At 45.4% G+C, this 14,082-nt stretch overlaps 1 protein-coding gene across 2 annotated transcripts in view; it reads right to left on the bottom strand.

Moving 5' to 3' along the window:
• Positions 1-14,082, bottom strand: part of RAB41 (RAB41, member RAS oncogene family) — a 586,928-nt gene that overhangs the window by 198,353 nt on the left and 374,493 nt on the right. For both annotated transcript variants that reach the window (XM_085608359.1, XM_085608360.1), the window contains exon 5: positions 11,252-11,363. In XM_085608359.1, coding sequence (XP_085464485.1) covers positions 11,252-11,363 — 112 coding nt within the window. The remainder of the gene's footprint in view (positions 1-11,251; positions 11,364-14,082) is intronic.

The raw sequence follows: 14,082 nt of genomic DNA, 5'->3' as shown, positions 1-14,082 counted from the left end.
CACCTGGTGCCACGCGGGTCACTGGCTAGTGACTGTGAACACTGTCCCCTCTGCTTACAGGTCTTCAACATCTCCGATCCACTCTTGGATCCACTGCATCTCTCCCGGGCCGACCGCCTGCAGCATCTTTGTCTCCAGGCTCCACGGAACAGATAGAAGAAACCCGACGCACTTCGAGGCCTATGCACCCGCTTCCTGTGGGTGAGGTAAAGCTGGCACACCTGTGCCCAAGTGTAGTATTACATCTCTAGTGCCTGTGTTCCAAATCTTGAGTTCCTAGTCCATCCGGAAGATCCTCTTTTCAGTAACTTTGTACTTTTTACGCACCCATTGAAACCTATGGGAGCACGCGTGTGACTATTTGCTCTGCACACGCCACCCGTGGACCTCCTGGTCACTAACTGAAGTTAGCTCCTTGTAGGCCCAGCGATTCTAGAGGCCCTAGGCCTTTTCCCTTTTCTGTTCGTGGTACTTATACCACTATTTTAGTATATGGTTTGAGCGGCCACCAGGGCCTATCCATATAAAGTGCAACTTCTGTGTATTCTACTGTAATCTTGTTTGACGATTTGTGCTCCTGTGCTCATAAAGAGACTAGGGGTTACTTTGAGAAATAAATACATATATATTTTGAATATATATCTGTGTGGTGTCCTTTCATTGGTATAAAGGGGGGTTACATTTGGTAAAACAGCTGGCTTAACACGCTTCACGAGTTTAGCCTCAAAGACTGCTTAGCCTACGCTACCACTAGGGCAGCTAGTCCGAAAAGGTTGACTTACAACCACACCATAAGGGTTGCTTGGCATGGTACAAGGTGATCACTTTAACTAGTGAGCATCATATACCAGGCCAACTTCTCACAGCCCTCCACAAGGTCTCCGCCTGGGCGCTGTCTGTGCCAGTTCACGGCCGCCACGAGGAAGGAATCCAGGCCTGGCCCCACGGGGCCGCTCACGCAAGTGCGCGCCTCTCTCCGCAGATCGGCAGTGTCTCGGGGTCCCCGCAGGTCTCAGGCGTCCCGTGGGCACAGCATGCACCCCTCCAAACCGGGATCAGGGTTCGGCAGCTCCGGGCAGGACCGGGACCCTCCTCCGCGGGTCCCGCACTGTAGGACCGGCCGCCGCCAGCCACACGGCCCGTGCCTCCCGTGGGCGCTGCGGCCTCGCGTAGCCCCCAGCGCCGGCCTCAGAGACAGCCAGCCGCGTCCCCTGTGGCCGCTCAGCGACCGTCGGCAGAACTCGGGCCAGGGAGCGGGTAAACGGCCCAGAATGTCACCGATTGTAGTGCCCCGGTCCCGCAGCAGATAGGGACCTCCGGGGCGCTGCTAGGTCAGCGGAACACGGATAAGTCCGGATGCGAGGGGTCGAGCATCGGGAGCCTCACGTAAGTGCGGCCATCTTGCAGTGCGCCACCTAGCGCTCCTCCACAACGGAAAATTTTAAATCATTCCGTAAATGCAAATGAATCTGAAATTGGAGCCTAGAAATTATTATCCTCAAATTGATGTGTGGGAGCAATGCAAATGTATCAAAGAGAATACAGTATGAATGATTTGAGGTCTGAAATGGATTTAGAACAGCTCCAGCTGCCCTATTGAAATTCAAATATTTTTTATATTTGTGAGTTAAATAAAATAAGGAATCATTTATCTAATTTGTAGATATCTACTTGTTTCTGTAAATTGATTTGTGGTTCAAATAATCAAAAATTGTTAGGCCGGGGTTCCGAGCTTCCAGTCGCTGGACTCCAATAATGATTTAGTTGTGGTGGGGGAGGCTTGGAGGGGGTGGAGAATCTCACTGGGTTCCAGTACTGATTTGGGGAGGGGAGGGGGCATAGAGGTCAAAAGGTTAAGAACCACTGGCCTAGGAGGCTGGTTTCTACTATTACAAAACCACATAAATAGCTCCCCTGCTGTGGTAGCATCATTAAATCCAGAAACCTATAAGGTAAGTCAACAATTCGGTTAAGATTACGTTTGGAGAAAATTGTACACTTCATAAACAACACAGAAAAGGAAGCCTGTCTCCTTTCACCCTCATCAACCACCCACCCAGTAAAAACACAGACTTTAACTTCAAGATGTCTGGTGTCATCACTGCAGAACGAACTAGCTCGTAGCTTTGCAAACATTTCTATGAGAGCAGCCTAGATATCTGAAACCCCTTTCTACCCTTAACTCGTGCTCCGTAAAACACATGTTCCGTGCACCATGCTATTAGCCCAGAACTCACAAAGGGCAAATACTTAAAATGACCGGAGAAAAACCTTGTAACAGGAGCAGGGCAATCTTCAAGGCCATCAAATGCTTTCTAACCCCCATTGGGGAACACCTATACAAACATTCAAAAATCTTGCACAAATATTAATAACTTCTTTAAAAACATGATTAGAAAAATATTGACAGCACATGAACACAGAATTACAACTAAAAACCCATAACAATCCCACCCTGCAACACTCAAATGGCTTGCCACTCACACCCTCTACACCAAAGACCAGGCAGGTTAGCAAGTCTTCTGAGGTCTTATCTATTCATGTGAGAGTATCTAAACCTGGCAGTTTCTGAGGACGTGCTACTGCGATTGCCAACATGCTTTCCCAGGCTTCTTTAAAAATGTATGGACCATAAACATCTTGCAGGCTATAGTCCCAATCATCCAGCCGTCATTCATGGACACTCCGGCCACAATGGATGGTAACCACTCGATGATGCACTTCTGATCCAACAGCTACCTTGCAGTCTTGCCCCGCTATATTTGAACAGTGCTGTTTTGCAATTATTCACATCATACCCAAAGAACACCACCTAATTCAACAAGAAAAATTACCCAAGTGGTAACCCAACTTCATAACCAAAGCCGTTCATAAAGACTCCATCCTCTTACTAATGACCTAAATCAGTATTTGGCGCTGCACCTCTGATTATACAGACCGACAAAAACATCAATATCTAATAGCACACGCCCAGCTCTCCTTGAAGATGTCAAAGTTCACCAGCTATGTTATGTCGATTTGTGTAGCGCATTAATCACCCTTGAGGGTATCCAGGCACTTGGGCAGGTGCATAGGTGTGTGGTTCCCTCAGGGTTTAGTTGAAAAACCAAGTCCTCGGCTTCTTGTGGAACTCGAGAATGTGAGGAGCGGTCTCTGATGTGTTGAGGGACGTTGTTTCATGTTTTGGGTGCGATCTAGGAGAAAGAGCGACCTGCTGCTCTGCTTTTGTGGATGCAGGGAGTGTGTGTGAGTGAGTCTTGCTTGTAGACTTGTTTGCAGGATTTGTATATGTGTTTGAGAAGTTTGAACTGGCTGTGCTTGTGAATGGGGAGCCAGTGAAGCTTCCTGGGGTGCAGTTTGATGTGGGTGCAGCGTGGGTGGCTGAGTTTGAGTTTCACGGTGGCATTCTAGATTGTTTGGAGATTCTGGTGTAGACTGTGGTGGACTAGTGATCTCCCCCCCTAAAAAACACTATAAAAGAACACCGACCATTTGCACTAGTTGCTCCCCAACTCATTACAACGAATCTCACTCCACTATCTCCCATCTACCGCCCCTGCTTTTCTAAGGCCTGTCTATGTGTGCACAATACTCCACTACAGCCCTCTGCTCCTCTACGTGCTGTGTTGCTTTGCAGTTCGATTCCTGCTCTGCAAATCACAGTTCATACCAAGAAAACAAAAACAATTATGGCGAGTTGAAACCCACTTTTTTTCAGACTTTAATGTGGATCGGTAAAGGTAACATTAATGATTTATTGGTGCAATGTGATTTGAAAAAGATGATTCACGGTATAAAATGGAAACCAAACTGCATCATTCTAAAAAAGAAACAAAAAAATGAAAAGCTGCTGAAAAGCAACAACAAAGCTGGCTATTTCCAACTAGCAGGACATAACTATGCTGTACTTACCAATAGCTTGCCCCGCGGGGACTCTGGTCTACAACAGCTGTACATGAAGGACCCTAACATCCACAAACCAACACATGAGCTCTGATAAGCGGTGCTTCCTGACCCAAGCTCTGGGGCTCTTAACTAGAACACTGTGACCACAGCAGGCCAGCCCAGAGTACACATCATATCCTGCTTTAGCACCGCTTTCAATGTACATCACATCGAGTTCTTGTCTACAGTGATGAGAACAAATCAAACCGAACAAACGCATAAAACAAGTCAAAAGGAAAGTTACAAAGCAAATTAAAATGAAAACAAGATGGCAAGTGAAAATAAATGAAGAAAAATGAACTCCAGAGCCCTTTCCTCTGAAATGTTTCCTCTCTACATGTTCCCATCTGACAGCTAAATGGCAAACTCAATGGTTAGTAATATTATGAGGCAAAGAACAATCCCAGATAATAGCTTCGCAGGCATCAGGTGGGAGTCACAAAGCAATGGAGTCCTGAAACTGTAGAGTACATTCAGTGTTCAAGGCAAGGAGTGCGATCTGACCTTTGACCATCAAGGGACCCTTCTGAGATTCGGTCATTAGAATTTACACAGACTAATAAAACCCAAGTGTTCACACGACGTTCAAATACATCCCCTCCTTCACCGTCTCCTGCCTTTAAATGAAATAAATGCAAACACAGAAAGACATAAACCATGCAAACATCACACAGTAAAGTAAATAACTGGCAAAGTAAAGCAAAGGATATCCAATGAATTAATATATAATACCGTTTGTAAGGTTATAAGAGCCATGTTCAAAAGCTAAGGATAACAAGGGGTTTCCCAAGTGACTTCTGAACTTCGGTCTAGCATCCTCCTGCTCCACATCCAAGCGAACGGACATGTCATTTGTTTGATCAGAGGTAGGATTTCTCTCGATAAAAACTCCCCCTTCTCGCTTGGGGTGTCCTGGATGTTCCATGTAAGGCATGAGCTTGCAGTGGTAAGATACACTGGCAGGCATGCATCTGTCCTCTCCCAGTGCGTCTGCACAGGGCCAGGTGACAGCGTAAGGCCGCAATACATACAAATACCTAGCGGGTAGTGCAGTACTACCCAATACTAAACTGTGAGCATCTTATGAGAATGAAGAACGAGAAAGCAAATTTACTCACCTGCAACCTGATCGTTTGGGCGTTTCTGCCACAAAATCATACACTTGTAGTGATTCTACTCCAGACATTCCACTTCAAACTCCCCAAACCCTTCTGTGGTGTCACGCATCTAGAGGCCTTTAGTTCAGAGTGCATAAGACACACAAAGCATCAATCTTAAGAAAAATGTAAAACATAGGGCTTTTGTGGGAGGGTGTGTATAGTGTACGCTTATCACCGAAGAGAAGACAATCCCCTCAGACCTACAGGTAACGCGTGTCACGGGTAACAGACTTTATTCATGAGCTCAAGACCTTTCCCAGGAACTCGCTTGTACAACTAAATACCAACAATTTCCTGAAGAAAAAGTTACTTACCTTTGATGCTCATGTATCTAGGGACTATCATGCCTCTCATCCTCCAGGAGCCACACAGGATCTGCTCAAAGACTTCCACAGTAACAGGTCTCCACTCCCACGAGATGCTGCCACTCTACTCCAACTTCGGCACCAGCCACCACGGATATGACAACATCGGATTATATAAGGCGTCCTTGCATCAGTTTCTATTAGATATTCCACCACTAATGAAGGTGTGCAGAGAAAACTCAAGAAAGCATGACCGACAGAGACGACAGTAGCAGAAGTAGATCTGCATGCCTTGGGATCTTTTAATAAACAGCTCCTATTCATCCAGATTGGAGGGGGTACGGTGCGGAACCAGTGGTATCCATCACGAATTTCATTAGCAATCAGAAGGACCCTTTTCTATTGATAAATAGTCCATCCCGCAAATTCTCTAAAAATGGGTTCCTTATAATAAAATTAAAAAAACTGAGGGTGGGGTGTGATGAGATTTGGTAATGGCCATACATCAAGCAAGACATGCAAAATGTAAAAAATATCTATACAACCATGACCGCCTAAGGATAACTGACTGGGGAGAGCAGATTTCTATATGCTTGGCATGGGTAGGAAAAGCAGTGGGGTACAGTCAATACGAACATGGAATCCCAAGAGCGCGTTACGATTCTTTTCTTCCTTCGGTTAGACTGCTCTCTCCCAAGTCAGGCAATCCATGGAAGAGGCAGGGCGATGCCTTTGAAGCAATTTGTCAAAACATGTGCTTGAATGTTTCAATATCTGAGGAACATCAGAGCGGATCTTTGCCTCTGATGAGTATAAAATATGGCTTGTTAACAGATATCCCAAACAGTGACAATGAACTGGAAAGAGCAATGATTTGCGCTGGCTGCTTAGAAAAAACAAAATCATGTAATCATAAATGGAATAAAATGTTACAATCTATTCTTCATAGTATTATTGCTGCAGCACCTGTAGGCAACTCCTCTCTCAACTGATTTAGGGGACCCTACCTCCAAACTGGCAAGATGTGCATGGGAAAGAGACTAACTATTCATGGAGAGCTAGTGTGTGACAGCCGAGTGGCCTTACTATTGCCTCTTACCCGAGGGGCTCTGGAACTACTGCCCTCTTCAACCCATGTCTACCCTGTGCTAAAGGTAGGGGGCATCTAGTAACAAATTCTCTTAAACATATTGGGGCAGTTCCGACACAGGGAACCTGCTTTGCTCAGCTCATCAGATTACAACACTTATCGGAGGAAAAAAAACTACCCAGATGTGAGGATACGACAGATTTCATAAAAACCATTAAACATTACTCTTAGATTTGGACAAGTTCATGCACCTTCAATGAAAGGGTTATTCACTATCATTTAAAAGTAGCTAAAGGAAAAACTTTTTTCTCAGAAGACAAAAATGACATCTGAAAAAATCTGAGGCTTGCAAGGAATTTCCTCATTCAAAAATGACTACAAACACACAGATTCGATGAGTGCACCCAGCTATTGTAACACGTTAGCTCATCGATGACTAGTATCTTTAAGCACAAGTAGGAAATCTCTCATGGACGCTCCAAACCACTGATTTTTAACTACAGAGTATTCCCAGCAGGATGGGCTCATCTACAATAAGAATGCTGGAGATCTTTTTTGGTTTGCTCGGTGAAAGGATCAAAGAGAAAATATATTAAACCTGAAAGGTTTCCTTTGATCTGGCCAATCAATAATTGTTCCTTGGTTTGAGTATGCCTCCAAATGAATGTGGAAACCTCCAATGAGCCTAAAGGCTAAGGTATGAGGGGTGAAGACTTACTACGAAAAGTAAGTAGCTGTCATGGAGCACATAAGTGGATGGTATGATATTTGGAAGACCATCTTAAATCAGAATGAAGGCCAGCGTTCAAAGAAGCGGTGGCAGCATTGCCTCCACACTGTAAACTGGAGAGGAAGGGGGAAGATGCTGGTGTTGGGGCTGGTTGTGAAGAGGACGTTCAGAGGCTCAAAGACAGATAAAGTGATCCTTGAGGGGGAGTCCTCAGCGTTTTTCTAAATTGCATCAGTAACAGCGGGGGACCAACAAGTGAAGCTGCTGGTAGGTGAAACTGGTGATGATGAAAAACACAGCAAGTGTGAGGTATAACAGCAAGACATTACAACTGGCAACTACCCATCAGAATAACGGCTACTCTCAGCAATTTAACCCCAGTTCCTTCACAATTGTGGTCTGTCCATTCTGAAATGGCTACATTTAGTTCCCAAATAAGAGGCTAGACTGGGGAAAGACTTTACTTGGACTCTGTAAAACATTTTTTAATCAATTGATGAAAAAGGATATTCAGGAGTGACATTTGCTTCAAGGCATAATGGCTGCGAATAAAATGCAGATTTTGCCAATTTAAGGTATTTTAGAACAGTTTCTACCTCCACATTCTCAGGTTAATGGGTTTCTCCAACGACCAAAACGCTTTCATTTGAACGCAATGAAAGATCTTGTTGACAGAAGCTTTGCATCTTTCGAATGTTCATAGTCTGGTGATGGGTTAAAACGCCCGTCTTACTAGATATTTAGGCGGCAGGGGATCACGCGAGCGTTCGAGGTAAGAGATCTAGCATCCAAAGCCATCTTGTGTCCTTAATTTTAGGAAGGAGAGCCTAGATACCTGAGCTGGCAGAACCAGTAAATGGCACTTATGCTCACCCTCATATTCGACTGTAGGGCTTGTTAGTAACGGAATATGGATTTATGATTGGCTATTAGATGGTTCGTGTGGACTTCACATATCAACAAAGGAAGTGTCTGTTAGGATGGGAAGAGGCTTTCTGAAAGAACTCTATCCAGCATGATCTTTACTACCAGGGAGGAGATCTAGTCGCCATGGGGGTTGGAATAGGCTTCTCCTTCCAGACGTTTGACACCAGTGGTCGCTGAGGTCTTGAGATAGCACAGCAGCAAAAAGAGATGTGTGGCAGCAGGACCAAGATTTGTTTGGGGTGAAATGCATTTCTAATGCGCAGATGATCATGTATCCCAAGGACCTTTAGGAGCTCTGTTCCCAATAATCTTCCTATGTACTTAACCCTCTTTTGTGGAGGACACAGCCTTACTGTTGTCTATATTAGATTCCTAGTTTGTAGGACGTTGAGGCTCACCTGAAAATCCTCCAAGTCTACTGTGATTTTGCTTTCCTCAAAGTCTTCAAGGTTAAGCAGGACACGTATTGTCTTTCTCCTCATGTGAACTGCTACCGCTGCAATGCATCTGGAAACGGTGTCTGGCACAGACTTTATGACGAAGGGAAATACTTCATCATTGCGTCTATGTTAGGTTTTGATGATATGCTCTTATGGTATCTTTTAAGCACAACTTTTGCCTAATGTGGGCATCTTGACCACGCCTATAGGAGAGTGTGCTCACTCTACACCTAAGCACCCACAGATCAAAGGGCACAGAATAAGTGTATAAATTAGGAATGAGAGATCCTGTTCACTAAAAGCAGGATAATAAACCGATGGTTTTGAAGTAGGCCCTCTGTTCCAGTAGCACTCAAAGACTCAAAGCAAATGTCTTCAGTTAAACAGTGGCTAAAGCCTGTGTTCTGGGCCGGCTTTAGGGTGGTGTAACCGGTGCGACCCCACTGGGCGCTGACCTGGAAAGGGGAGGGGAGGGGGGCGGAGGGAGGAGTGAATGACCTTATGGAGGGTGCTGTGTTTAACAATAACTTACAATTTAAAAGCACCTGCTGCAAAGTTCCCTGTGCGTCCAGCTTCCAGGCAGCAATAAAAATGTCAAGTAACTCTTGTGATTACTGGTCCTGCTAGAAAGATAGATCGGAGTTTTGTCTAGTGGCAGCTTTGCCTCGCCATAAAGTAGCGCACAGGGTTAATATGCCTGCTGCAAAGAACATATCTGTAGTTTATGTGAAAAGCTGTGCGATTTGGTAAAGCCAGCCTTTACCAGCGCTTTAAAACAAATGAAATTTATCAGAGAGAGGGGCTATGGAGAGGTGAGGGGCACTTTTGCCAGGTAGTAGTGAGGGAATCCGAGAAGGAGGTCAAGTTGAGGGGGAGGGAGCGGGGGATGAAAAAGACTGGCGCACCAGGCGCCACCACTGCTAAAGCCGGCGCTGCAAGGTCGTGCAAGTGCTCTCCCATTAAATGCATCACAGGTGTGCGGAGACCTGCAGGTACTCTCCTATTAAATATATCACAGGTGTGCTGAGACCTGCAGGTACTCTCCTATTAAATGTATCACAGGTGTGCGGAGACGTGCAGGTACTCTCCTATTAAATGTATCACAGGTGTGCTGAGACCTGCAGGTACTCTCCCTTTAAATGTATTGCAATTGTACTGAGACATGCAGGTACTCTGCCATTAAATGCATCGCAGCAGTGCTGAGACGTGCCAATACTCTCCCATTAAATGTATTGCAAGTGTGCTGAGACATGCCGGTACTCTCCCTTTAAACGTATAGCAGCAGTGCTGAGATGTGCCGATACTCTCCCATTAAATGTATCGCAGGTGTGCTGAGACGTGCCAGTACTCTCCCTTTGAAAGTATCGCAGCAGTGCTGAGATATGCAGGTACTCTCTCATTAAATGTATCGCAGCAGCGGTGAGACGTGCTGGTACTCTCATTAAATGCTTCGCAGCAGTACTGAGATGTGCCGGTACTCTCCCATTAAACGTATAGCAGCAGTGCTGAGACGTGCAGATACTCTCCCATTAAATGTATCGCAGCAGTGCTGAGACGTGCCGGTACTCTTTCTTTAAATGTATCGCAGCAGTGCGGAGATGTGCCGGTATTCTCCCATTAAATGTATCGCAGCAGTGCTGAGACGTGCAGGTACTCTCCCATTAAATGTATCGCAGCAGTGCTGAGACGTGCAGGTACTCTCCCATTAAATGTATCGCAGCAGCGGTGAGACGTGCTGGTACTCTCATTAAATGCTTCGCAGCAGTACGGAGATGTGCCGGCACTCTTCCTTTAAATGTATCGCAGCAGTGCTGAGACGTGCAGATACTCTCCCATTAAATGTATCGCAGCAGTGCGGAGATGTGCCGGTATTCTCCCATTAAATGTATCGCAGCAGTGCTGAGACGTGCAGGTACTCTCCCATTAAATGCATCGCAGAAGTGCTGAGACGTGCAGGTACTCTTCCATTGGGGGGGAAGCGGAGACCGGTCCTCTATCTCACTGCTGGAAAAGCAGCTCATCCCAGACCGCAAGAGACCTTCCCTGACCACACTCTGTTGATCTGCATCAGTGCTTCGACCCGTGCTCAATCTGGGAGGCAAGAAATAGTCATTTTTAATGTATATTGAATTAATAATTACCTTTTGTTGTGGTCATCTCTAAATTAACCAGTCAGCGCCACCTTGTGGCAGACTGTCACAAAGGCAGGTGTTGAGAATCTAGTGCCGGTGCCGAGCACTAGAAACCACCGGCTCAAATTAAGCATTGGCTATAGCTTCCCCGGTCCTCTGTTTACTTCAAAAGCTGACTGTACACTGGACAAGCTACTTTAAAGACAGAAACTGAAAGACTCATATTTGTATGTCTCATTCAACTACTACACATCAGAACAGGAAGCGCACTGTAGAGGCCCTCAACCCGTCCGAGAGCTCCCTATTCAACTAATTTCTGAAATGGGACTTCAAAATTCATTACAATTTCTGGAGCCTGGTATTGAATTCCACCTACAAAACCAATCCGGGATCAGTGAAACACAGGTGATAAAAAGTATTGATAATTTACAAATTTGAACATGTTTCATTTCGACACACATGTCACTAATAGCTGCAGTTTTTGCTTGCTGCTGTGAGATCATGTGGCTGAAACTTCATTACCTCTTGTCTGCTAGATCAGTTTTATTTCCCACCAACATGATGATGACATCACTTCCTCGCTCTGTTCTTACATCGTCAATCCACTTCGATGTTTGCTGGAACGAGTTCAAGTCTGTTCAAAAAGGGGAAAAGGTTGGTTGAATGAATCAAACTTCAGGACAATGAGGTTGTTAGAGCAAGCACATCAATCACTTCTGGGAAACATGCAATATGCATTGCGACGACATGAACACATCACCTGCGCAACCTCCACTGGCTCCCCGTCGAGAAGAGAGTCACCTTCAAGATGCTCACCCACCAGGGTCGGATTGGGATTGCAGTCCCAAAAAAGTGGCCCACAGTCGCAGGTCGCGCGCTTTCACAAAACGTCATTGGGTTAGTCTCATTGGACTCTTTTTTAGAGAAATGTTTGGTAACCTAAGCATTTTAAAGCCTACAGAATTAGTACGATTGGGGAAAACGAGAAGCGCTGCATTTTGGCCGGGCGGGCGAGGTGAAATAAAATGGCACAAAGGACGCAATACCTGATCAGGCTAGGGTTGCCACCTGGCTGATTTTTTACTGACATGACCAGTATTTTAATATCCTGGCCGGTGTGAAAATGAAGAAAATGTGAAAGTCTCTATTTTTTACTCTGATCAGTATGTGAACAGTCAACCTAAGCTGAAATCACTTTAAAATATGTTCTAAATCTGCTTTACATAACCGTGACCAATAGTTAAACTAAACAAAGACAGATAAGACATGTTAAAAATAATATGGATATTTATATATAAATAGTGCTCTCTAATGATCATGCTCTGGCCTTTGCAGAACCCTTAGAACGTAAATAAGTTGCAGTTTTCTTTTCTAATTGCCTTGAACGCTGTGCAGCATTCTCTTCATAGACCGTGTCTGTTCCTGCGCGGTCTCGTGCAAAAACCGCAGTTCATTTCACTCAGAGGCAACAAACACGCAAAGTGAAGAACAAGCATTCCGACTTTTGTTCGCGTTTTATTTTTGTTAAAATGCATAGTTGTGGAATAGCAATGGCCAGGGAGGATAATGCATGGAGTGCTATGTAGGGTGACCAACTTGCATGGGTACAAATTCAGGACAGGAGGTCAAAATTCAGGACAAAACTTCGGGACAAAAGGTAAGTTTTATAGACGCATCAGAGGAGGTCGCGCAATAGTATATAATTAATCCCATCCATATCCAAACATTTTCAGCCATTTGCAAACCTATCCATCATGTATCCTTCCATCCATCCACCCTTTCACCCTATCCATCGGTACACTCATCCATCCACTCTTCCACTCATCCATCCATTTACTCATCCATCCAGCCTTTTACCCAACCAGCCATCCTTTCACTTACTCATCCATCCACCTAGTCACTCATCCTTCCACCCATTCACCCTTTCAGCCATCCTCCCTTTCTCTCTCCATCGACCCTTTCACTTAGCCATCCTTCCTTCCACCCATCCATCTACTCATCCACTCATGAATCTATCCACTGACCCCATCAGTCATCCATCCACCCTTTCACTCCTTCAGTCATCTATCCATCCTTTTGTCCATCTACCCTCCCTTTCACTCACTCATCCCTCCTTACATCCACCCTTTCACTCATCGGTCCATCCATTTACTTAATTCATCAATCCATCCTTCATTTCACTCATCCATCCACCCATTCACTCGCCCACCATTTTACTCATCCATCTACCCTTTTTACCCATCTATATACCCCTTCCACTCATACATCCATCTTACCTTTTCTCTCATCCATCCATCCAATCACTCATCCATCCATCCTTTCTCTCATTATTCATCCATTCAAACTCTCATTCATCCATTCGCCCTTTCACTAATCTATACAGCCACCCACCCATTCCTTCATTTATTTACTCACCCACCTTTTCATATTCATTATGAGCTGAGCCTTTGTCTTCAGAGTTTCAGACAGAAGAGGCCCATCAAGAATGTCACCCTTGCTCAGTATTTTCTGAGTTCTCGACTATTTCGGCTGAGGCCTCTATGGCTGAATTGCAGAAATGCAATCAGGGTCACCTAGTGATCCTTGGCCAGCTCGACATTATAGCGGGCTGTCAGCATGGCTCAATCCCTACCTTAATTCCATTTGGAATTCATCTTTCAGGCTAGGTGTCTTTCCTTCGGCTTTGAAACATGCATTTCTTCTCGCCATACTGAAGAAACCAAACGCTGATCCGGAGATCACCAGTAACTTCAGGCCCATCTCTCTCCTCCCGGCCCTGGCTAAAATATTAGAAAAATGAGTGCATCAGCAGCTGGCGGCCTTTATTGCATCTAACAGGCTTCTGCATGATCCCCAGTCCGGCTTTCGTGCCGACTATAGTACTGAGTCGGCTTTGATTGAGATGGCTGATGCCATTCGATGGGCAGTGGGCTGAGGGTGCAGCGTCCATGCTGGTGCTGCTTGACCTACCGGCAGCATTTGACACGGTGTCTCATTCTATCCTGCTTGATCGGCTTAAGCAATTTGGCTTCCGTGGGAGGGCGCTGTACTGGGTCACTTCTTATCTTCACGGCCGAGACCAGCAGGTCTTTCTCCACCCTTTTTCTCCGAGTCCAAGCCTTTAACATGGGGTGCCCCTGGGCTCTGCCCTTAGCCCCCTCCTATTTAATATCTATCTGGCTCCTCTGGCTAAACTGATCGCCAACACTGGGATCAAGGTGATATCCTACCCGGACGACACCCAACTGATGTTTTACTTTGGGGAAGTGTCGGCATCGGCCTTTGACTCCTTCAGAGAGTGCCTTAAAAATATCTCCGTCTGGATGAGTAGCAATTTCTTAAAGCTCAAACCT

This window comes from Triturus cristatus, chromosome 5_2, assembly GCF_964204655.1.
Source record: "Triturus cristatus chromosome 5_2, aTriCri1.1, whole genome shotgun sequence".
Taxonomy (NCBI): Eukaryota; Metazoa; Chordata; class Amphibia; order Caudata; family Salamandridae; genus Triturus; species Triturus cristatus.
This window is presented reverse-complemented; position numbering and strand designations above follow the sequence as displayed.